This window comes from Oncorhynchus masou, chromosome 16 (assembly GCF_036934945.1).
Source record: "Oncorhynchus masou masou isolate Uvic2021 chromosome 16, UVic_Omas_1.1, whole genome shotgun sequence".
Lineage (NCBI taxonomy): Eukaryota > Metazoa > Chordata > Actinopteri > Salmoniformes > Salmonidae > Oncorhynchus > Oncorhynchus masou.
Window position 1 is genome coordinate 8,698,606 of NC_088227.1, and position 25,319 is coordinate 8,723,924.

A 25,319-nucleotide genomic window follows, 5' to 3' on the forward strand; every position below is an offset into this window, starting at 1 on the left:
AGCACAGCTGTGCTGCGTCATTGCCCCCTACCTAGCAAGGTAATCTATTGTGTTAACAAACTCTACTTAACTAGAGAAAAATGTAAGGAGTATTTTAACATGCTGAATTTGAAATGAAAGGTCACTTGAGCTAAATCGTCCAATTTTTTTTAAGAGGACAGGAAACTTTCATTATTAGCCTCCTGGTTACCCTCGTTTTCTCTATGCTGCAGTGACGTAGGAGCTAGGCTAGCAGCGACACATAGCTTCCATTAGCTATTACATTCCCTTGTGTGTTGAGGCGCTTTGCTCCAGTAGGAGCTGAAAGGACTATGTCAAGTGTGTTGGGAAGCCGTTTTTGAAGGAACTGACAGTTCTTTCTGGTGTTTTTCCTTACAGACCGTTGTCCCTGGCAACAGAAACAATGCCATCCTGCAGAACCTGCTTCCTGACACTCCCTACAACATCACTGTGGAAGCCATCTATGCTGATGGAGCAGGGGGATCGCTGAACGGGCCCGGACGCACAGGTAAGGCGGTTAGAAAAGTGGTCAGGAAGTGTTCAGCCTGCTATACTGAACACCTAATAGTCTAGCTAGTTGTACATAATTTCCAAGCCTGATGAGCTGGGAGTGAGACCTGTGCACAAGAGTGGAAAATACTTTAAAGAGCCATACAAAATAGCCAACCGATTCCAACATGTTTCAGTTTGAAGAGTTCGGAGGATTGGGGAATTCACAGTAGAGCAACTGGGAAAGCTCAACGACTGGCGAACATTAGTCCCGAGTTACACAAACAATAGAAACTTTATGTCTTGGCTTGGACCGAGGCACCACTGTGCCAGCTAGGCAGTTTGGATGGGCCTCGCTCCAATGAGGAGCTTACGCCGCACCCGACTACCCACCCATCCACTGCCCAGCTCCCTCAGCAAGACCATGGAAAAATCTATCCAATCTAAACACATGTATTACTCATAATAGTCTTCATAAACACAGGAGGAGGAAAAACAGCAGTAGTCTAGCAGCAGGCCGGGCTGTGTGCTATGGTAATGTGGTGACTTACTGCACTGAGGGTTAGCAAGACTGGAAATGGTGTCATGGCCCTACTTGCTGTTGAGGGTAATTGCTGTGACTGATTGAATGTTGACATGTTTCTGCTCACTCTGTTGCTCTGCCTTGGTTACAGTTGGCCTGCTGGAGCCCAGGAACCTGCGCGTTTCGGATGAGTGGTACACCCGCTTCCGTGTTGCCTGGGACCCTTCGCCGTCTCCGGTGCTCGGATACAAGCTGGTCTACACGCCTGCGGGTGAGATGACGTCCGACTCTGTGCATGCAATCATGAGCAGGGACCCATAACACGCTCGGAAATAAAAGTTACAGCACTTCACAATGTCACGTTTTGTCATACCGCGTTTTACTCGTCAACGGTTGCAGTGCAAAGTAAACGTTTGACAGCAATGACTAAGTAAGGATCCAGAATAATTTGCATGAAATCTAAGGGCCATCTTTACATTTCATATGAGATGATTTCAGGTTTAGATAGGTCTGCTCTTCTCCTTATCCTCATGAGTAAAGTTGAGATTGTGTTGTGGTGTAGCTGTTATTAAAGTAGAGATTGTGTTGTAGCGTAGCTGTTATTAAAGTAGAGATTGTGTTGTAGTGCAGCTGTCATTAATGTAGAGATTGTGTTGTACTGTTGCTGTTATTAAGGTAGAGATTGTGTTGTAGTGTAGCTGTTATTAATGTAGAGGTTGTGTTGTACTGTTGCTGTTATTAAGGTAGAGATTGTGTTGTAGTGTAGCTGTTATTAAAGTAGAGATTGTGTTGTACTGTTGCTGTTATTAAGGTAGAGATTGTGTTGTAGTGTAGCTGTTATTAATGTAGAGGTTGTGTTGTACTGTTGCTGTTATTAAGGTAGAGATTGTGTTGTAGTGTAGCTGTTATTAAAGTAGAGATTGTGTTGTAGCGTAGCTGATATTAAAGTAGAGATTGTGTTGTAGTGTAGCTGTTATTAATGTAGAGATTGTGTTGTACTGTTGCTGTTATTAAGGTAGAGATTGTGTTGTAGCGTAGCTGTTATTAAAGTAGAGATTGTGTTGTAGTGTAGCTGTTATTAATGTAGAGGTTGTGTTGTTTTTACCTGCAGAAGAAGATCAGAGTAAGAGCTTGGATGTGTTTGTGGGTGACGTGACCTCATACACCCTCCAGAACCTCCTCCCTGGCACCACCTACGATGTCAAAGTGTTTGCCCAGTATGATGCTGGCATGAGCGGGGCCCTCGAAGGACAAGGAACAACACGTATGTATCTGATCTACAAATATCATCTTTCTGAAGCATCAATGTCAACCATCCCCAAATGGCTCACTATATAGTGGATTACTTTTGACCGGAGCCCTATGTGCCCTGGTCTGTAGTAGTGCACTATGTAGGGAATAGGGTGCAAATTTGGGACTCGGTCTTGAAGTCAGTCTGAGAAATGTCTTCTTGTGTTCTGCTCCAGTCTACCTGAACGTCACCAACCTCGAGACCTACAACGTTGGCTTCGACAAGTTCTGCGTCAAGTGGAGTCCTCACAGGGCTGCCACCTCCTACAGGATCAAGCTCAACCCTCTGGACCGTAAGTCTCAGCCAAACGTTCATTTCAGATTGCACCTTTAAGCTTGGCTACACGAGAGACTCTTTTTCTACCCTGAAGAATTGCTGCATTATAATTGAGTTTATGCTTCTTCTTATGTCTGAAGCCATAAAGGAGACTTCAGAAGGAGCATCAACACATGCTGTAGTTGTTGTTAGTCAGTCACTAGTCAGAGATGCTATAGATCCCCACTGATCAGAGCCACGACCTCCTCTGTGTCCAGAATATTGGAATGGTACGGTGCTGGCTGTTGAGATTGGGTCTAGACATTCACACGACTGTTTATCCTCAGCCCGCCCCTGTGTTTATCTCTTGAAGGAGAATGCATCAATGTGGCGTGTTCCGAAAGCATCCGACCACCAAGGGTTAGTTGTCTCTGTCTGAGAAGATGACATCCTTTTTATTACTGTCGGCCTTTGAATCCATCTGTATTAATGTTCACATGTAGACCTAGGGCGGTGACTGTCATGACATTGTGAATCCATCTGTATTAATGTTCACATGTAGACCTAGGGCGGTGACTGTCATGACATTGCGAATCCATCTGTATTAATGTTCACATGTAGACCTAGGGCGGTGACTGTCATGACATTGTGAATCCATCTGTATTAATGTTCACATGTAGACCTAGGGCGGTGACTGTCATGACATTGTGAATCCATCTGTATTAATGTTCACATAGACCTAGGGCGGTGACTTTCATGACATTGTGTCAAATGGCGACTGTCATGACATTGTGTCAGATGGGGTCTGTCATGTAAATAACTGCTGTTCTCATGGTAATTGACCGTTAATTAACGTAAACATGCTTAGCATCTCCAGGCGTCCGCACATACAAGCTGCTGATTTGGAACAACATTTTCCAAAGTCTAATAAATCCACCATCACAATACGTACATTATTTCTTTTAGGCAGGTCTAAAGAAACATTATGATATGGAAAAAATGTATTTCAGAAGAGCAGAATATGAGTTGGCCCTACTGTATGTTATCTGGCTAGGTGCCATGTCAATGGGAGCATAGGCTGTAGGCTAGTTCATTTAATAGACAAGATATGCTCATAAATTCTGTGCCATTATTTTTTATTATATGATTTTATAGTAAACTTTTACCATTCCCGAGCGAGTGCGCATATGAGCTATGTTGCGCGTGAAAGTGACCAGATTTTGAGTGCTAGATTTTGAGTTATTTGGCAACTTTAGTTGTGAATGACACAACTTCAGAATGTCTTATAAATCCAAACATATATGGGCTGCTCTATGCAACTATATTGGTGATTTGTAAAAAGTCACAAACAAAAAGCTTGCGCTCTGTTGCTCTAGCTGTTCCCTCATCAAGTGAAAATATTCAAACTCATCAGACTATTCTCAATGTAATCTTGTCTTTATTAATGTGCTGCCTTTGTTTTGATTTAGAATGGACCATTATCATCCGTCTGCACTCGAATAGCAAATGGCGGCTGTGCTTTCCCTGTTGTCCCGTTTTCAATCATTCTAATAGGCTACTCCGGTTTCACAGCAGAGAAATGTGCTTAAACTGTTTTACATTTTCAACTTCAAATTCATCATCTCCAGCACCATCCCAACATCAACATATGTGAAAATGTCACATTTCTATGTTTTGTTGAAAGAAAGATAGAAGATAAATGTTTCCAATGACATAATCAGTGTCCATCATGTGCTTTCACCAATGATGAGGAGGCATTGCCTACTAATTGTCTAGTAATTGGTTGATGATGTCATTGGAAACATTTATCTTCCTCTAAAGTGCTATTTCCACATACAGTGCATTTGGAAAGTATTCAGACCCATTGACTTTTTCCTCATTTTGTTACGCTACAGCCTTTTATATAAGTATTCAGACCCATTGACTTTTTCCTCATTTTGTTGGGCTCCAGCCTTTTATATAAGTATTCAGACCCATTGACTTTTTCCTCATTTTGTTGGGCTACAGCCTTTTATATAAGTATTCAGACCCATTGACTTTTTCCTCATTTTGTTACGCTACAGCCTTTTATATCAGTATTCAGACCCATTGACTTTTTCCTCATTTTGTTACGCTACAGCCTTTTATATAAGTATTCAGACCCATTGACTTTTTCCTCATTTTGTTACGCTACAGCCTTTTATATAAGTATTCAGACCCATTGACTTTTTCCTCATTTTGTTACGCTCCAGCCTTTTATATAAGTATTCAGACCCATTGACTTTTTCCTCATTTTGTTACGCTACAGCCTTTTATATAAGTATTCAGACCCATTGACTTTTTCCTCATTTTGTTGGGCTACAGCCTTTTATATAAGTATTCAGACCCATTGACTTTTTCCTCATTTTGTTACGCTACAGCCTTTTATATAAGTATTCAGACCCATTGACTTTTTCCTCATTTTGTTACGCTACAGCCTTTTATATAAGTATTCAGACCCATTGACTTTTTCCTCATTTTGTTACGCTACAGCCTTTTATATAAGTATTCAGACCCATTGACTTTTTCCTCATTTTGTTACGCTACAGCCTTTTATATAAGTATTCAGACCCATTGACTTTTTCCTCATTTTGTTACGCTCCAGCCTTTTATATAAGTATTCAGACCCATTGACTTTTTCCTCATTTTGTTACGCTACAGCCTTTTATATAAGTATTCAGACCCATTGACTTTTTCCTCATTTTGTTGGGCTACAGCCTTTTATATAAGTATTCAGACCCATTGACTTTTTCCTCATTTTGTTACGCTACAGCCTTTTATATAAGTATTCAGAACCATTGACTTTTTCCTCATTTTGTTACGCTACAGCCTTTTATATAAGTATTCAGACCCATTGACTTTTTCCTCATTTTGTTACGCTACAGCCTTTTATATAAGTATTCAGACCCATTGACTTTTTCCTCATTTTGTTACGCTACAGCCTTTATATAAGTATTCAGACCCATTGACTTTTTCCTCATTTTGTTACGCTACAGCCTTTTATATAAGTATTTAGACCCATTGACTTTTTCCTCATTTTGTTGGGCTACAGCCTTTTATATAAGTATTCAGACCCTTTACTCAGTACTTTGTGGAAGCACCTTTGGCAGCGATTACAGCCTCAAGTTTTCTTGGGTATGACGCTACAAGCTTGGCACACCAGTATTTGGGGAGTTTCTCCCATTCTTCTCTGCAGGTCCTCTCAAGCTCTGTCAGGTTGGATGGGGAGCGTCGCTGCAAGGCTATTTCCAGGTCTCTCCAGAGATGTTTGATCAGGTTCAAGTGCGGGCTCTGGCTGGGCCGCTCAAGGACATTCAGAGACTGGTCCCGAAGCCGCTCCTGCGTTGTCTTGGCAGTGTGCTTAGGGTCGTTGTGCTGTTGGATAGTGAAAATATCGCCCCAGTCTGAGGTCCTGCGTGCTCTGGAGAAGGTTTTCCTCAAGGATCTCTCTGTACTTTGCTCCGTTCATCTTTCCCTCGATCCTGACTAGTCTCCCAGTCCCTGCCACTGATGGAGGCCACTGTGTTCTTGGAGACCTTTAATGATGCTGACATTTTTGGTACCCTTCCCCAGAACTGTGCCTCGACACAATCCTCCTCGGAACTCTACGGACAATTCAGTTTCATTTTGGAGGATCCAATAGGTCAGACCAATTATTATACATATTAAATCGTAAAGAATAATATGATTAATTTTGCCATGCGTAATACGCGGTAGACTATTAGGCTATGTATTGTATAACAACAATTATTATTTTGTTTCCCGATTTTTCTTTTTTTTTCAGTAGAGGGATAAATTGTTAAAAACAAGACGCAGTATCTCAAGGATTTAAATATGAACATGGTAATCACTACCCATGACATATTTCCAAACTTAAGCAGGCTTGTGTCAGAAAGACAACTGTGGTAGAGATTAGAGAACACTCACCGAAAGTAAACAGTCCCCAAGGTTTGAAAAGCTAGCGACCTTTTTAAAGATGCTTCCCAGACAGACTGAGCTTCCAAGTCAGTATTGGAATGCCAAGTGTTTGTTACTGAAGTGGATTGTGGTTGAGGAATGAGGATCATAGCAGACATCTCTGCTCAATAATCTTGGTCTTCTACCTTGAGCAGCAAGGGGTCAGCCCAGGAGAAGTGATTGAGGGGATATTTGCCCTTATAAGGCCATTGTCTTGGTCTCATGGTTCATTTGACCAAAAATACCACATTTTGGAAAACGTTCTCCATTTTCCCCAAAACAATTCATATTGAATTACATGTAATATCGGTGTTGTCACGCTACACATCTATTTGCCTTGCCGCAGCACTGTCATGGCCCCAGCTGAATGGCATTAACTCTGCTTTTCGTACTCCGAGAAGACCCTTTTACGAGGAGCAACGTTGCAGGCGGCGGCCTCGGCAGTCAACACATGTCAACATGTTTCTCTTCTCAACATATGTCAACATGTCTCAAATTTCTCCTTGTTTTATCTGTGTGTAGCCTCCAGTAAAGGTCAGCAGGAGATCACCATTACTGCAGCTCAGAGCCAGTACTGCTTCAAGGGGCTCTCCCCTGACGCTCTTTATAGCGCCACCGTGTTCGTTCAGACCCCTAACCTCGAGGGCCCTGGAGTCAGCGCCAAAGAGAGAACATGTGAGTATTTACGTTTGAGTAATTTTGCACACACTCTTATCCAGAGTGACTTACAGTCAGTGCAGTTACCTCAGTAGTCTTCAGCCTTTTGCACAAGTGGTGCCGATGTGCTATCCGAATTTGTCATTTCTTTGTTGATGTTCACTGACACTTTGTTGTCTCTTTCTCAAAGTGGTCAAACCTACTGAAGCCCCAACGCCACCACCCACTCCTCCACCACCACCTACCATTCCTCCTGCATGGGCAGGTAAGAACCAATGGCGCCATGATGACTACGACATACATCACCTCCATATTGCCAAAGCACCAAACGGCACCACATTCACCAATGCTATATAGAAGTCATCGACATTTGAATTTGAGTGTGTTTTAGTGCGATTAGTTGCGAGTCATAAAAAGCCAGGTTCAGAAAACATGCATTGCCATCAAAATCTTACTATTTGGCAGAAGCAGAGACCTGCAGAGATATTTCCTCTGGATCAGAGTGGTGCCCGTGTTAAAGTAATGGCCGCCACATGCTCCACACAGACCCTCCAGGGTTTTCAATGGGAACTCACCCATTGACTAATGACTGACCTAGGTGTTGAGAAAGTCCAAAGAAGCTGTTTGTTTGATAAGGTATGGTGTAAAACTTGTTTATGGATTCTGACTTGGAAGAAGGGGATTGCGAGAGATACAAAAATAAAGTGCTCTATCACATCAGGCAGACATTATCTCGAAGCCTTTATAGTAACCAAATGTTCCTAGTTTTTTTTCATTTTCTTCAGGAAAGTGTGATCAATTAAACCAATAATTGCCATGTATAGCTTCATTATGTAATTTCTTTCTCTCAATGATTTTGTTTGTGAGATTCATGCAGACTTTTTTTAAATTTTTGAGGTTGCCGACTCTCATTATCATGCCTTTCTCTGTTATCGGGCCTGGTGTTCCAGGCAGCCCAGAATCTGGTGCCTGCCATGGAATCTTTAAAGTGCAGTTCACTGAGTTCTTTTTCTTTTGCCTCAGTGTGCAAAGGTGCCAAGGCAGATGTGGTGTTCCTTATTGACGGCTCGTGGAGTATTGGAGAAGACAGTTTCCGGAAAGTGGTGCAGTTCGTCTTCAGCATGATTGGAGCCTTCGACGTCATCGGATCGACAGGAATGCAGGTGTGTAGTGCTGTAAATAGAGGGAAAAGCACATTGTAATAGTGGAAAAAGCAAGTTGTAATTGTTAGTCAACTTGGCAAACTGTTTAGAATAATAGGTGCGGTATGAAATCGTACTATAACTCCTTGTAATGCGTTTGGATTCAGGTGTCGTTCGTGCAGTACAGCGACGAAGCAAAGACAGAGTTCAGGCTGAACTCTTACTCGGACAAGGGCAACGCTCTCGCTGCTCTACAGCTGATCCAGTACCGAGGAGGAAACACTAAGACCGGTGAGGCTCCCCAAAACCAGCTTCCATCAACTAGACTGTCTCCCAAATGCCCCCCTATTCCCTATATAGTGCACTTCTTTTGCCCAGGGCCTTATGTAAAAGTGACTTTGCAATGGACACCAACATGTTTCATCGGAGCCAGGCATATATCCACCCTTTGAGTATACATTGTTGTCTATCACCTTAATTAATCTACCTTTCTTTGTTCTTGATCAGGCGCTGCTTTGATGCATGTCAAGGAGAAGGTGTTTGCCCCAGAAAATGGAATGAGGAGGAATGTCCCCAAGGTTGTGGTAGCTGTCACAGACGGTCGCTCTCAGGATGAGGTGAAGAAAAACGCTGCCACGCTGCAGCATGCTGGTAAGGGTTGCTCAATTTGCTGCACAGCAATCTTCAAGTCAACCCATTGTCAGTCATATGCCATAATGCTTGTAAATGTTGTCATTGAGGTATTAGCAATCTGTAGCATTTTAGCATCACCCCATGCACATAGTGCAGTTGGTTTTCTGAGAATGCATGTGCTCCTTCTCCAGGTTACAGTGTGTTTGTGGTTGGTGTTGCCGATGTGGATTTTGCTGAGCTGCAGAACATTGGCAGCAAGCCAAGCGACAGACACATCTTTGTTGTGGACGACTTTGACGCCTTTGCAACTATCCAAGACAACCTTGTGACCTTCATTTGCGAAACAGCGACGTCATGTAAGCTGTTTTGTTGTTTGTTATTTTGGGATACCACTTATAGTATTTAGCTGTAAGCGATTTCATTTATCGCCCAAGATAAAATTCTAGAAACAAATTGAACTGTTGCTAATCTTTGATATTATTTTCACAGCTTGTCCCCTGATCTACCTGAATGGATTCACATCGCCTGGTAAAAATGCTCAGATTATTATTTATGTACATCTCAAATTAGAACCGTCTGCAGAAACCGCATGCATCATTCCCTCATTGGTTTGAGAAGTTCTAGTACTTAAAATGAGTTTTTCACCTTGTGCTGTAGGCTTCAGGATGCTGGAGGCGTTCAACCTGACAGAGAAGACCTATGGCTATATCAAGGGAGTGTCTATGGAACCGGGTTCCTTCAACAGCTACACAGCCTACAGACTCCATAAGAACTCCTTCCTGACCCAGCCCACCACGTGAGTCGGCGATACCATTGTCTTGGATTACAAAATCACCAGGTTTTTCAGAAGTCCTGTTTGGAAATTTTACACGCTATCATTGTCTTTGGCTTTGAATGGTCAATTCTTGTGGTTGTACACTGCATAGCCAAATGTACGTGGACACCTGCTCGTCAGACATCTCAATCCAAAATCATGGGCATTAATATGGAGTTGGTCCCCCATTTGCTGCTATAACAGCCTCCACTCTTCTAGGAAGGCTTTCACTAGATGTTGGAACATTGCTGCGGGGACTTCCATTCAACCACAAGAGTATTATTGAGGTCGGGCACTGATGTTGGGTGATTAGGCCCGGCTCGCAGTCGGCGTTCCAATTCATCCCAAAGGTGTTTGATGCGGTTGAGATCAGGGATCTGTGCAGGCCAGTCAAGTTCTTCCACACCGATCTTGACAAACCATTTCTGTATGGACCAAAGCTTTGTGCACATGGGTATTGTCATGCTGAAACAGGAACGGGCCTTCCTCAAACTGTTGCCACAAAGTTGGAAGCACAGAATTATCTAGAATGTCATTGTATGCTGTAGCTTTGAGATTTCCCTTCACTGGAACTAGTCCGAACCATGAAAAGCAGCCCCAGACCATTATTCCTCCTCCACCAAACTTTACAGTTGGCACTATGCATTCGGGCAGGTAGCGTTCTCCTGGCATCTGCCAAACCCAGGTTTGTCAGTCGGATTGCCAGATGGTGAAGCGTGATTCATCACTTCAGAGAACGAGTCCAATGGTGGCGAGCTTTACACCACTACAGCTGACACTTGGCATTGCACATGGTGATCTTAGGCTTGTGTGTGGCTGCTCAGCCATGGAAACCCATTTCATGAAGCTCCCGGCGAACAGTTATTGTGCTGATGTTGCTTCCAGAGGCAGTTTGGAACTCTGTAGTGAGGGGTCCCTTTCTGTGAGCTTGTGTGGCCTACCACTTCGAGGCTGAGCCATTGTTGGTCCTAAACGTTGCCACTTCACAATAACAGCACTTACAGTTGACCGGGGCAGCTCGAGCAGGGCAGAAATTTGACAAACTTGACTTGTTGGAAAGGTGGCATCCTATGACTGTGCCACGTTAAAAGTCACTGATCTCTTCAATACGTGTCATTCTACTGTCACTGTTTGTGACATCGGCTGATGTAAAAAGGGCTTTATAAATACATGTGATTGATTGATTGATCTATGGAGATTGCATGGCGGTGTGCTTGATTTTATACACCTGGCAGCAATGGGTGTGGCTGAAATAGCCGAATCCACTCATTTGCAATGTATTTCTGCACTGCTTTTGTGAGCTAATGGATTTAAGGGATAATTGAGTTGCAGCACATTATAATGATAGTCTCAGACTCTGAAAGCTTGTCTCTGCTCGAATCCAGGAAGACTGATGAGATGTAAGGTCAATGCAGGGAGTGCAGGTGTTAAGAAATTACTTGTTTAAACATGACCTTTTTGTGGGCCTTTCCCATGCAGTAAAAACTGTATTAATGTTGGTTTGGCACTTGGAGATGACACGTCACACTCAACTATGTTCAGACAAAATGATAGACCCCATTCCCCTCTAAACTAGGTCAATTAATGTACGATGTCCTGCTTATTCGCTTGTAATTGGCTGACCCAACAGGTCCCAACATGTCAGAATATGGACTATAGCAGTGTTCTAGCTTAATCTGAAGTTCTGGCGTGCTGCTGGGTTCACTCATCCCACGTAGCTCCGAGACATCCAACTACACCGGACATTTTGAAGCGTTTTATCAGCCACACGCACAGTAGGCCTATCAAATATCTCCAGTCAGCTTAACCTTCCGCCACAGAGTTTTACCTCTGTTTGCGACTCTATGGAAAAACATCAGCCACATCACGGTGGTTCATAGGCATAGAGTAATACTGTACACATGTATATTAATGGTGAATTAATTATTGTGTATTTTGTCTTTTTTTTTGTTTTAATGGTCAGTCTTATTGTTGGGGTTGTGTGGGGGTTTGAACAGGGAGATCCACCCAGACGGACTACCTCACTCCTACACCATCATCATGATGTTCCGTCTCCTCCCGGACACACCCAACGAGGCCTTTGACATCTGGCAGGTGTCCACCAAGGACGACAAGCCTGAAGTCGGGGTCACCATTGATCGTAAGGCTCTGTAGCTCTGGGGATTTGAAGGGGTTGAGTACATAGGGTTTTACAATGAGGGTTAGATGTTACTGGTGTTGCATCCCAAAATGACCCCCTACTCCCTACATAGTGCACTACTTTTGACCGGAGCCATATGGACCCTGGTCAAAAAAAGTAGTACACTTCATATGGAATAGGGTGCCATTTGTGACACAGCCATCGAGGAAGGAGGAAGTGGTGTTGTGTGAGGAGGCGATATCATATCCAGCAGCTGTAGATAGACTTATGTTGTTCTGTCTGATGTTCTCTCATGGGAGCAGTGAAGGGACTGTAATGGGCTCCAGAGCCCAGGGCTGCTTTGGTCTCCCCCAGTAACCACACTCACCCTCCTCCGGTTCCAACATCCTGTATAAGCTATCTTCAGCTGGCCTTTATAAAGCCCCGGCCATGTTGTTTGTGATGCAGCTTTCACAAAGCATATCTGCTTCATGATACACTGCCCGTTGATGACAATGGTATTGGAGTACTGTTTCTAGTTTAGGAGCTTTGCATGACACCAAGCCCTAATGCGACGTTGGAGAGCTATCTGTAACCTCTTTCTTTTCTCTCCTCAAACTCGTTTTTCTCTATTCAGCTTCCAGCCAAACAATTTCGTATTATAACAAGGATACGAGGGGGGAGATCCAGAGGGTCACATTCGACAATGATCAAGTGAAGAGAATCTTCCATGGAAGCTTCCACAAGGTAAACCCTGACTTGCCTGTCTGCGTGACTGTTGGGATTGGAGGAATATACTGGGTGTAGTGAAGTTAATGGTCAGATTATGGAACATTCAGAGGCGACTGGACTTGAGGTATGGCACGTCAATCACACTTGTCTCCTTTCTTCTTGCCGTCAGCTTGCATGTCCTGAGGATACACAGATAATGAGAAGGGATACCTGGCATTCCTAATACATTGTATATTACAGGAGGTGTACCTTCCGGTACAGCTACAGACATGTGTTCTGCAGAACAGTGTCAGCTCATGCAAACAGATGGTCTTTGGCTGTAAGTTGTATAAACCCTAATGTTACATGACGCATAGATTGACGTTATTGATGGTAATCAAAGCCTCTCAAAGTAATCAAGCGATAGAAGTGGCCATTGATCTTTTACCCGTTTGTTTGGACTTTGAAGCTAATCAAATGACTGGTTCATGCTAAGCTGAAGTGGTCATGTTTGGTCCAGCTCCAACTCCACATTGGGCTCTAATTCGATGGCTGTTGGTTACCCGGGAGAAACTGGACTAAGTGGGGCCGAGAAATCAGACTCTGTTGGCATATTTGATCTCTTGGATCTCTTGGATTAGCGCATTAAATTGTAGCCTGGGGGAGGGAGACCATTAATGATTAACCATAGGCAGTCTGTGTATACTCTGTGCATTAAGAGCTATATGGAAGTACTTCCCTCTGGTATTTACCGGAGTTTCCATTTACCATAAGGTCAGAGCCGTGTGCTCATAGGGGCTGTGGACATAGTCATTTAACAACGCTATCACAAACGTTCACTAGAATCTATAAGTCATCTCGCGGAGACCATTAAAATGTACTGCTAGTCGCTGCTTGGCGTGCTAGTCTGGAAAATATTGGGTCACTGCTATAACTATTAAATAATTACATCAGAGAGGCAGCAGTGGAATGCCAGGCTGGGGGGAGGTTTTTCTGCCTGCCTTTTGCTCGCTCGCTCACTCTCTCTTTCGCTCGCTCTCTCTTTCTCTCTCTTTCTCTATCGCTATCCCATTTTTGGCTCTGCTGCCGTTTCTCTGCCTGGATGTTGGATGCAAGCCTTGCCTCTGTTGCCTCTGGTAGCCGACCGCAGGGGAATTCTCGCCGTTGCTGTAGGGGCGGCGACTCTGTTCTGCGGTTTACCTCCCAGCATGGTTATGTATGCTGTATCTGTCCCAGTCTTCCAGCATGGTTATCTATGCACTATCTCTCCGAGTGTTGTCCAGCTGGGCTCAAAAGTAGTGCTCCAAGAATTTGTTCTTTACTGACTTGCCTAGTTAAAAAAAAAAAATGTAAATAAAGTGTAAGGAATAGGGTGCCATTTGGAAACCAAGCTAGGAAATTTCCAGCTCTCACTTGGGGACAGGACCTCAACCACACTTCTTACATTGACAGACTCACAGACAGACAGTAATGAGTAGGGATTGAGTAGGCTAAGCGCTTTTCACTTGTAATTTCCCTCAGTCAGTGTAGCGGTTGAAACTTTCCTTTGCAGGATGCATAATGTATTTTTAAGAAGTAGATGACCGTGTCAGTTACAGAATCTGGTGACTTATAGAACCCACTCTTCTCGCCCTGCTGCCAGAATATGCAGCATAAACAAACACAATTTAGATGGGCTAGCTTGAACCCAGACTCTCACTCCCTTATTTGATTGATGTCTTGGTTTGTTTTCTAAGCCAACTCTGGCAGGTTTAGGATAGTGTTGTGTGGTGAGAAGGGCTATGGGCTTTAAGCAGCCGGGTTGCACTGCTTCACCGCAAGGCTGATTTACCTCGACCTAAGCAAGTCAGGAAATTGCTAATTCAGCGTTTGAAAGGTCTTACTTACCGCCGATGATACAAAATTCCCTAAAATAGGTTTAACAGATGTGCTCCACTGAAGGAATTGGGAGCCTCCTGTGTGTATATTGGGTCAAAATACAATTCCATTATATCAGTCAGTAAAAAAACCCTCACTGCTACTATTGTATAAGCCACTTGTTTTCAAACTTTTCTTACCCAGGGACCCCTGCCCAGGCAAACCGGCAACCCAGGAGCCCCCATCATATCTTAGTAAAAAATACAATCACATTGTGTCTTATTATCAGGTGAATGATAATGGCAAATAAAAGTAATCAACATTTTAGAATGAACAGATTTGGTAGACAGTTTCATTATTTTGACCTCCCCACAGTTCATTGGAAGAGGAAGTGTAAACTCAAACAGTCTATTAGCTAGATAGATAAAGGTATCTTGGCGGTTTAGAGAAAATTGTACTGAAATTCACACAAAAAGAAATCCTCAAACATTAGAACAAAATCAATAGCCATATGCCCTGAATGCAGTTATTTTTTTCTCTCCCTGACTGTCTAGCTTTTATTTGATTGTTAGTTTTCAAAGACGGTATTCTAAAAATATATACATTATTTAATATATTTAATGGGTCGGCAGTGGTGGCAGCTTTAATAAATCCTCATAAGGATCAGCCCCTTTTTTTCAATTTTCACCTTGAATGACATACCCAAATCTAACTGCCTGTAGCTCAGGACCTGAAGCAAGGATATGCATATTCTTGATACCATTTGAAAGGAAACACTTTGAAATTCGTGGAAATGTGAAATTAATGTAGGAGCATATAACACATTAGATCTGGTAAAAGATAATACATTTTTTTGATTTTTTTTTTGCTGTACCATCTTTGAAATGCAAGAGAAATGCCATAATGAATCATTCTCGCCCAGGCGCAATTTAGACTTTGGCCACTAGATGGCAGCAGTGTATGTGAAAAGGTTTAGACTGATCCAATGAACTACTGCATATCTATTTAAAATGTTGTATCAAGACTGCCCAAATGTACCTAATTGGTTTATTCATACATTTTCAAGTTCATAATTGTGCATTCTCCTCAAACAATAGCATGGTATTATTTCACTGTAATAACTACTGTAAATTGGACAGTGCAGTTAGATTAACAAGAATTTAAGCTTTCAGCCCATATCAGATATGTCTATGTCCCGGGCTTTTTTTTGGTTTCTTACAACCTCATGCTAATGAGGTGAGCACGAGGACGGGTCACCGATTCTGTATTAAACTTACTCTTGAAAGTTGTAGTAGTAGAATGCACAAGGGGCAATTTCCAAATTGGGTAGGACATCATCAGTTCCTCTTGTCATGTTAGTCATTACATACCTTAGAGAGCTATTTATATAATTTGTCAGAAGTGTCCAGATCTAGAAATTGTTTTTTTATTAAGTTTTGTTAGCCCATAGATATTGTTGTACTTTTTAGTCACTCAAATATATCATGAATACACATGCAAGAAAATTTGCTTTAAAATAGCAACATTTTCTTTGCACTCCATGACAAAATGTGTAGAATTGCAGGAAATAAGCCTAAGAATTTTCTATACAGAAAAGATTATGTAATTTGATTCCATATTAAAGGGGTAGTTCGAAATTTTGGCATTGAAGCCTTTTATCTACTTCCCCAGAGTCGGATGAACAGGAACAGCCAGCATGCTAACTGTTCCTGTAGACTTCCAGTCATTGCGCTAAAGCTAGCTAGAAACTACCTCGAACTTCCTTCATATTGGATGCAGAGAAATAAAAATGTTATCCATGGTGTTATGTTGCAGCTAGCAAAAAAATTAAAATTGCGGACCCCGTTCAGTACCCATTTGGTGCAATATGCAGACAGTCTGTAACCCAGTTTGAAAACCCCTGGTATAAACCATCTCTATTTGCCTGTTTCTGATGACAGTTTGAATGCTTTGTTCTCTCGCCAGTAACCCTTTCTTTCAACTAAGATTACGGTAAGCATATAGTAGGTTTAGCAGACCCTCAGGAATCAAACTCTAAAGCAGTTTCTTAAACCATGATTAATAGCCGTTTGGAGTTTGTTTAAATATCCACAAAGATGATAAATGAGTGTTGACATACCCTGACAGTATGGACTCTGCTTTTCATCATGCGGAAAGTATCAAACATTTAATTCGTTATCAAAAACCACTGTCTTGTGTTTGGGATAATACAATAACAACCTAATGCATATTGTACCAAATACTTAAATAAAGGCATATGGATTTCATGGAAGCTTGAGTCAGTGAGCAAAACTCAAACCATGTGTAGACCAAATGGATAGAGAACACCCAGGACTTGTGAATGAAAAGGCTAATACATGTTAGGCGATGGTCATGTCAGAGAGAGAGGATATGGTCATATGATGGTAGAAGGTCTGGGAGGAGCTGGATAATCTGTCACTGACCAGAGGTCAAGGGAAACTCCGACGTCTGTAACTTGGATGTCACATCAGTGAGCTCACCGGGAATGCCATCTTTACGGTCCTGCCTGCTGCACACCACATTTTTTGGGGTTACGATAGCATCTCAGTATCCCTTTTCTTAGAGTTGAAGGTTTTGTGTGTCTGATTCTTGATGGGCTACAAGGAGAGATTTGTTGTATTGCTGTTTCTGAATGGCTCAGCCCAAGGTCTGGACAGTCTGAGGCTGTGTAGAGCATTCCTAGAGGTGCTGCATTTCTTCTTCGCCCTAGAGCGCTGATGATGATGTCATTTCCTTGAGCCGAGTTTCTTTCTCACAGTAGCGTTGCCTTATTTACCCTCTTGCTGTCCAAAATAGACTCACAGTTTCCATAAATTACGGAGCGTGCTCCGCTGTCTGTCTGCATGCTCTCCGAGAAGAATCCTGCGATACGAGTTTCCTCTGCTCGTGGTCGGCTAAACATAGCTGTACATTTGTCGACCGCAATGAATTAAACAGTGTGTGGTTGTCAAACCTCTGGGGCTGACTCCATGGCTCGGTACTGTACAGTATCATTTTGCATGCTCAGTAAGAATGTGGTTACTGGGCTACAGCTGAACTCCTCAGAACAGCAGCTAGCCTCTCAAAGCTTGGCAATATAGGGAAAGGGTGAAAAGGGAGCACTTCTTATGCCGCACCACAAAACAACATCATCAGAAAATGTGGTGAGGTCGATCTGAGTCAGGACTAGCAACGCAGTGTGTACATTGACTCTGTGAAACACAGTGGTGGAAAGACTCATCCTTGGTGTGCACCACATCACTTTAAACCCATCACCACAAAGTCAATGAGACAGATGATTGGATGGCGGTGCTCTGTAAATCAGTAGGCAAGCAAAACAGCTGATCCGGCATTGCCTACTGTGTTCTATCACACTCGCTCAATCTTACTGATGATATGACATGCTATATGACTAATGTTATGTATTTAACAGTGAATGGAGATGACATCGATGGAATTTTGGTGATTATCTTATCCTGAGCGTATCTTACCCTGTGTGCACTTTTAGGATACTCTACATCATCGGAACACATTGAAATCATGTTTGTGTGCTGCTCTTGTTATTGTACTCTGGCCTATCTCTTTTGGAAAGATTCAAGGCACAACACATCAAGGAGAGGAAATAACACATCCAAATACACCCTGTGTCTCTCTGTGCTCTGTTGCCAACCCCAGATAACCCAATGATTTGCAGAGTTTTAGGATAGACAGCAGACGTTCCCGAGACGAAAGTATTTCCTGGACGAAGAATGTAACAACTCTCAATCTTTTCTGTCTGCAGCTCCACATCCTTGTTTCCCCCACCAATGTCAAGCTGAACCTCGACTGCCAAGAGGTGGCGGACAAGGAGATTAAGGAAGCTGGAAACACGTCCACGGATGGCTATCAAGTTCTGGGCAAAATGTCCAAGTCCATTGGCTCCAAGGGTGAATCTGCAACTGTAAGTGAACTGTCATACAACATCAAAGGATATGGACCTACAAGCCTACTAGCATGACGGTTTTAGTGCTCCTGTGTATCTGAGTGCTGTTATGACAGGAGGAAGCCTTGAAGCTCACTCCCTCCAACACAGTGCATCCCAAGTGGAATGTGCCTGTTATCCTTATCTGATGCTCTGCGGGCTCTCTGTCTCCACGTTCTCCTTGTTTTCTTATTTTATATTTTGGGATGCGGAGGAAGTATGTAAAGTTTCCTTCTTTTTCCCCCCCTGTTCCACAGTTCCAGCTCCAGATGTTCGATATAGTGTGCACCCTGGGCTGGACGAGCAGAGACAGATGCTGTGACCTTCCGTCTATGGTGAGTAAGAGGAGCCTCAGTGGACCTCCGCTGGCATTACTGATCTAGGATCAGCTTCCTCTCCCCCCAATCCTAACCTTAACCATCAGTGGGGGAAAATGCCGATCAGTGACTAGGGGCAACTTCACCCTACACCTGGACCTCCCTGGAGGGGAGAGGCGGGACAACTTAACAGGCTGCAAAAAAAAGCTCTTGAGCAGTCTGTAAGCATCTTCACTGACCCAAATCCATAGTCCTCTGGACACCTGTTGAGCCTCTGAGTGTGTGTGTGCCTTCGGCCTGGCATGAGTGTCCGTGACTGAGATCAAATCCAGTTGTGTGTGTGTGTGTGTGTGCATGCGTGTGAACATGTGCGTATTAGACAATGCATCTTGCTTGTCTCACCTTTTAACACGGCAGGAAACAGACGCATATCCATCGAACATCTCTGCTTTAGGACATGCTTACCTCATCCTGAACACGTGAAGAGGAACAATGGAAAAACAAGCCTGTATTTTCTGAGCCGTGTCTTGGATTCTAATGCTGTCCTGATAACTTTTATAACAGATGCAGTAAAAGTGAAACGGCATCCCTACAAATCTGATTCCAAATGGTCAAATCATGTGCAGACAGAAAGCTTCGTATATTTCACTCAACCTATGGAAAAGTGAATGGCGAGCAGCTACGTATGGCATGATTAGCACTTGACTAACCACCCCTAGGCAGTTGTTCTCTCTAATATGTCAAAGTCGAAGCTGGATGAAAAAGTGCCTCACTACAAAGCACATTTTGGCAGCAGAAAAAGAACGTTCATCAGTTAGAACAGGAAATCTCCGTTTTATTCTTCTTCTTAAATTATTCAAACTCTTGGAAGACTCTCAATGGATGTTTGTGAGGCACATTCATTTTACAATCCTAGTTGGCCATTCTATAATTATGGTCTCCTGTCCTGACTGTTAAAGAACCATGACTGGGTTTAAATGGCCCAGCTGCAGCTTCAAACACCTTTTGTCAAGGAGAGAGTGTTGCTGATTAGCAGATACGCCGTCCCAGAGCCCGGCCGGTAGGCGGAGAAGCAACGTCTGTTGACTGTAAAGGCATCACAACTTTGAACGACTTTCAACGATACGTACATCCGACAGAAAACAATACTAAACTGTCAAGACAATGCCCCTGTTTGATCTGGACTTTCTCGCTTTTGTTCCGCCAGAGAGATCCAAGAACACGCCTCTGTTTCAACAAATCAGAGCTGCACAATCACTGTCGGTTGGACACCCAGAATGTGTTTTAATGTGTTTCATGTCTTGTGGGTAGGGCTTACAACAATAGACTTCCTGGAAACTCAGGCTGTATAGGGTTGCATGCCAACACATCTGCCTGATTAGAGTTGTTCTATAAAATATTGCTCTTATCTAGTGAGCATGTACTTCATCAGTTTGTCTTCCTTGAGATATACCGTACTGCTGGTACAAACATTTAATCAATCAAAATAAGACGTTTTATCCTGTAACCTCCTGACCCTTCCTCTGCTTACATTTACATTACATTTGGGTCATTTAGCAGACACTTTTATCTGGAGAGACTTACAGGCAGTAATGGGTCTGTGTTTTAGCCCAACTCCTTCTAGTTATCGCAGCTCAACACTTCTCTTTGTCTGTTCCCTCCCCTGTTATCAGAGAGAAGAGTCCAAGTGCCCGTCCCTCCCCAACGCCTGCACATGTACCTCGGAAAGCACAGGACCCCAGGGAACACAGGGGGCAGTGGTAAGCACCAGATACACCCACTACACTCTCTATTTGTCTCCAAATAGCACTCTGTTCCCTATTTAGTGCATTACTTCTGATCAGGGCCCATAAGGCACTACATAGGGAATAGGGTTGCATTTAGGACTTGTTTTCCTTCCATCTCTATGCTGCAGGCCAGGGTTTCTAGTGAACTCATTGATCTGCCGATGCAAAAAGTATATTTTTTGACACATTTTGATTTATGTACTGTACAGTTGCCTCTGACATACATGCATTCATTATGTAGGACTGACTGTAACAATGTACAACAAAAGTTGGCTGGTATTTCATTTTAAAAGGGCAAGCCAGAAGGAAACTACAGTGATGATTACGAAGCCCCCAGGGAGGGAGTATCCATCATGAGTATGGGTCTGAGCTTCTGGACACCCGGTGCTAACTTGACAAATGATCTTTCTTCACCAGGGCGCCCCCGGTAGCAAAGGTCCCCGGGGTGAAAGAGGAGAGACTGGCCCGGCTGTAAGTACCTCACTAACCTCACCTCTCAGATTCCCTCTTTAGGACTGCAGGGCTATAACCGACGGCAGGCAAGTCATAAAGTGGTCAAGGCATTTGACACAGTTTGGAGAATGTGGGATATTGGAGTGTCCTTAAAGCTTTTTCTGCTCTTGATGAAAACTGAGAACTGTTTACAGTTTCATGGCTTTGAAGAGGAAGGAACACATCTGAATTCACTTATTAGGACTATGTCAGTCTTCTCCAAATTTCAGGGTGGCTTGGTTTGACAGTGTAGGCATTCCACGGTTTTGGTGCCTTCTTCCAGAGATTGCAACAGTAGCTTATTTGACTGCACTGCTATTTTCAGTCTGGAGATCTCAATAGCAACATTCTTTCCAGCTCTAATTGATTCTTATCTCTTTTCTTTGTTTCTCTGATAGGGTCCAATTGGACCGCGTGGAGATACAGGATTGCCAGGACCTATGGGTCTGCCTGGCCCTCAAGGATCTAGCGGGCTGTCTATTCCAGGAGAAGCTGTGAGTCTCACTCTTACACTGAACACTCCACACTCACACATTCCACACGCCACATACCCCCCCCCTCCCCCAGCCACGGGCGTTGCTGCTGCGCACGGCTCGTTTCCAGCAGTTAGACGTAAATCCCACGATGCCGCCACACACCCCGAATAGGAATCATTTTGTCCGTTCATTATGTAAGGAAATCACTAGATGCAGAGTAATTGTGGCAGAGGCCCGTTGAGCCTGCATTTCTTCATGTCTAGGGATATGTTAAACCAGCCTAATCTCAATGCATCTCAATGCAGCTCAATGCTACATTAATCACCACTGGGATTTCCTTCGCTGAAAAGCACCCAAACTCAAGACGAATGTTTATCCACTTCTTCACAAAAAAAGGAATTTGCCATTAGACTGTTCAGACATCACCAATACACTTCCACACATCTCGCACAGAACTCTCATCACAGCGTGTTTATCTTGGGCTAAAGACAGATTGGCACAACACATTTTCTTAGATCTGTCACCTGAAGGTTAGTGAGTGTTGAGTTTTGAGGAAGTATTATGTTGTTATCCACTGAGTGTGAATGTGTTTCTCCCTCCGCTGTTTCAGGGCCGCCAAGGACCGAAGGGAGAAGCTGGTGATTCTGGGCTACCTGGACAGAAAGTGAGTGCTGCTTTGGCTCACCGGCCTGGCTGTGGTTTAGAACAGTAAATCGGGGATAATTCACAGGGTACAGATATTCTGCTTCTCTGGCGTCTCTTCATGTGGCAAGCCACAGACAATATTTCATATGAGGAGAACTCACAAAGAGGCAGGTTGAGATTCCCAAATTTGTTTTGAATCTTTCTTGAAGTTAAGAAGAACTGAGTGGAAAACAAATCACCTTGATATACAACGCTTCTTAACCAGGGGCTTTGGGTTAGGTTGTGCACATTAGGCCTTCCTCTTTGTGATGCCTTTACAGTCAACAGACGTTGCTTCTCCGCCTACTGTGGTCCATACAAAGTGGATGAGGTGATATAGAATGGAATAATGGAAAATCCAGTTTCATGAACACCTGTCTTTTTTTTTTTAACATACCAAACCTCTATGATAGATGGCATCGCTACACAGAACATAATGGTAAACGAGCATTACTCTGCTCACATAACATAGCTGGCTCTTCTACTTCATCAATATTGACAACATTATGCGAGCCCATCAATGATTTCCAGGCCTCGTCTGTGACGTTTTACAGAGCAACAATGCACTTCCATGTGTCGTCAAACGTCTGCATTTTAGAGATCCTCTGAGATGGTTTCCATGAAACTCACAATGCCATAAACAAATGGCCCCCTCCAGTCCTCATACATGAAATGGCATCTTTTATTTACTGATTTACAAGGAGAAGCCCCCTGTGTGTCTACCAGAAAACTCAGAGTACTTCTATGCAGATGCAGAGGAGTCAATTGGGAACAAAGCCTTACCCCTCCCTACATTTTGAGTTTTACCTCAGTTTAGAATTCATGCCGGTTTGTTGATGCCACAAGACACTGGAGAATGAAATACCAAGTGTAAAATAATGATAAATTCCAAGATAAAAGCCTTGGTGAACCCCTCGCTTAAATAGATTGTGGCGAGTGTTTGCAGGTGAACATGATAGAACAGATGATATAGCAACATGCATTTAACGACTTGCAGAGTCCTGATTTATAATGGCCAATAAAACGGATCTGGAATAGATTATGTTCCCTGTACATTTTATGCGAAGCATCAAAGGCCAGAGAGGATTTGACAATACAAAAGTGAGCAGAGTTTGAGAGGAAATTTGAAATAAATGGGAAATGTGCTGTTTGACACACAGGAAACTGGTGGTTAAATAAACTGGTTTGAGTTGGTTGGTCCAAAGGTAGGTGTCCTGTGTTAATGTGAGCTGTGAGGAAGAAATGAAGAAAGTCCAGCTCTCACGTGGGTTGTGTTTCCGCCTTTTTCCCCAGGGTCCACCTGGGATAGCTGGGACCATCGGCCCAATCGGACCTGCTGGACCGAGGGTAAGTAAAATCAATGGGCCTTTGTCTAATGATCATGCAATGTCGTCTGTCAAATGAACTTCATCCCATCAGCTCAACTTGTTTAACTCTATTGTCTGTGTGTTGTGAATGCAGGGACCCCAAGGAAAGGAAGGACAGGCTGGATCCAGAGGTCCAACAGGCCCAATGGTATGCTCAGACAAAGTAAAGTCAGGGAGATAAAGACATTTAAGAACTGTCAAACTCAGCCTACTAAACTATAGTAAAGGGAGACCAGAAGTTTCTTGAGCGTAATCTGAGTGGTTATTTTGTTTGTGTCACTGTATCTGATTGGTTCTTTTGTTTGTGTCACTGTATCTGAATGGTTCTTTTGTTTGTGTCACTGTATCTGATTGGTTCTTTTGTTTGCGTCACTGTTTCTGATTTGTTCCGTCCGTTGTTTGTGTCACCGGATTGATTGATTGTTTTATTTGCAAGTTTAAAAAATACATACTTAAAAAAATTTAAATACAATTTTAAAACTTGACAGGGATAACAACAAAGTCGATGACTTCCCATTGTGGTTCCTTGAAGTGCATGGTGCAATACATGTATTTGATTGGTTGTTTTTGGTCTTGTCACTATTCAGGGACCTCCTGGATCTCCTGGAATGCCTGGGGTTTCAGGAAAACCAGGAAAGCCTGGTGACACAGGTGTTTCGGTAAGCATCCACCTCACCAAATCTCATAATACAGGTCTGCATGTCATGCAAACCACTGAAAGGCAACGTTTTTGTGTCATACAGTACATACATCTGTATGCAGTGAGATGTAACGGCCTTGTACTTTCATTTCATTTCAGGGAGCCAATGGTATTAAAGGGGACAGAGGAGAGAGAGTGAGTAACATCTCCAGGGTTCTAGCTCCAAGTTGTGAACCACAGTAAATCTCAGTAAGTCATGTATATTCATCACCAAGCCTTCCTCTCTGTTTGTTTCTAGGGCGACTTTGCTCCTCAGAACATGATGCGATCCATTGCCAGACAAGTGTGTGAGCAGATAGTAAATGGTGAGTGGGCCTTTTTTTTTCAGCACTACATTTGTAAGTACTTCTTTTTTACCAGAGAGAAATCAAAATGTCTGTTGCCTTCTCAGTGTTTATGTTTATCATTGTTTTTTCAGGACAAATGAGTAGAGTCAATTCCATGCTGAACCAGATTCCCAGCGGTTACCGTAGTAGCAACAACCCAGGTCCCCCCGGACCCGCTGGGCCCAGCGGTAACCAGGGTCCCCGTGGAGAGCCTGGACAGGCAGGCAGGAATGGATTCCCAGGAAGTTCAGGACAACCTGGCCAGCAAGGAGAGAGAGGTACGTCGTCAGGATGTCCATGACTGTCAGGAACCCAAGATCTCCCCTATGTTACCTGATAAAGCTGTTTATCAATAGGTTTAGCTCTAGGGTGTCAAACTCAATTCCTGGACGGCAGTATGTCTGCGGATTTGTTCCCCTCCCATGTACATGATTGACCAATTAAGGTAATTGATTATTTAGAAATTCCCCTCACCTGGTTGTCTAGGTCTTACTACAAATTGAAAGGAAGTAACAAAAACCAACAGACACATGGGCCTCCAGGAATAGACACCCTTAGCCCAGCTGTTCAGTATCAGTAGGCTTAACTAGAGTGTCTTGCTGTGCGATATTGTCACGGTTGGAACGAAGACGGGACATTTTTCCATAGACATACCAATTCCGTCTTAGAATTGCTGCGATAGCAATGGAATGAAGCCTTCACCGACTTTTCCAAAGTCTCATCTTCACAACATATTCCATTCA

At 43.2% G+C, this 25,319-nt stretch overlaps 1 protein-coding gene across 4 annotated transcripts in view; it reads left to right on the forward strand.

Annotated features, from left to right (window-relative positions):
- col12a1b (collagen, type XII, alpha 1b) overlaps positions 1–25,319 on the forward strand; it is a 96,535-nt gene that overhangs the window by 66,929 nt on the left and 4,287 nt on the right. For all 4 annotated transcript variants that reach the window (XM_064990673.1, XM_064990672.1, XM_064990674.1 and 1 more), the window contains 26 exons: positions 379–508; positions 1,164–1,283; positions 2,124–2,276; positions 2,479–2,595; positions 7,056–7,208; positions 7,381–7,455; positions 8,214–8,353; positions 8,500–8,623; positions 8,840–8,983; positions 9,157–9,321; positions 9,455–9,493; positions 9,623–9,761; positions 11,777–11,919; positions 12,536–12,645; positions 18,248–18,406; positions 18,685–18,762; positions 20,418–20,504; positions 20,949–21,002; positions 21,422–21,517; positions 22,110–22,163; positions 23,477–23,530; positions 23,645–23,698; positions 24,138–24,209; positions 24,350–24,385; positions 24,489–24,555; positions 24,669–24,854. In XM_064990673.1, coding sequence (XP_064846745.1) covers positions 379–508; positions 1,164–1,283; positions 2,124–2,276; positions 2,479–2,595; positions 7,056–7,208; positions 7,381–7,455; positions 8,214–8,353; positions 8,500–8,623; positions 8,840–8,983; positions 9,157–9,321; positions 9,455–9,493; positions 9,623–9,761; positions 11,777–11,919; positions 12,536–12,645; positions 18,248–18,406; positions 18,685–18,762; positions 20,418–20,504; positions 20,949–21,002; positions 21,422–21,517; positions 22,110–22,163; positions 23,477–23,530; positions 23,645–23,698; positions 24,138–24,209; positions 24,350–24,385; positions 24,489–24,555; positions 24,669–24,854 — 2,749 coding nt within the window. The remainder of the gene's footprint in view (positions 1–378; positions 509–1,163; positions 1,284–2,123; positions 2,277–2,478; positions 2,596–7,055; positions 7,209–7,380; positions 7,456–8,213; positions 8,354–8,499; positions 8,624–8,839; positions 8,984–9,156; positions 9,322–9,454; positions 9,494–9,622; positions 9,762–11,776; positions 11,920–12,535; positions 12,646–18,247; positions 18,407–18,684; positions 18,763–20,417; positions 20,505–20,948; positions 21,003–21,421; positions 21,518–22,109; positions 22,164–23,476; positions 23,531–23,644; positions 23,699–24,137; positions 24,210–24,349; positions 24,386–24,488; positions 24,556–24,668; positions 24,855–25,319) is intronic.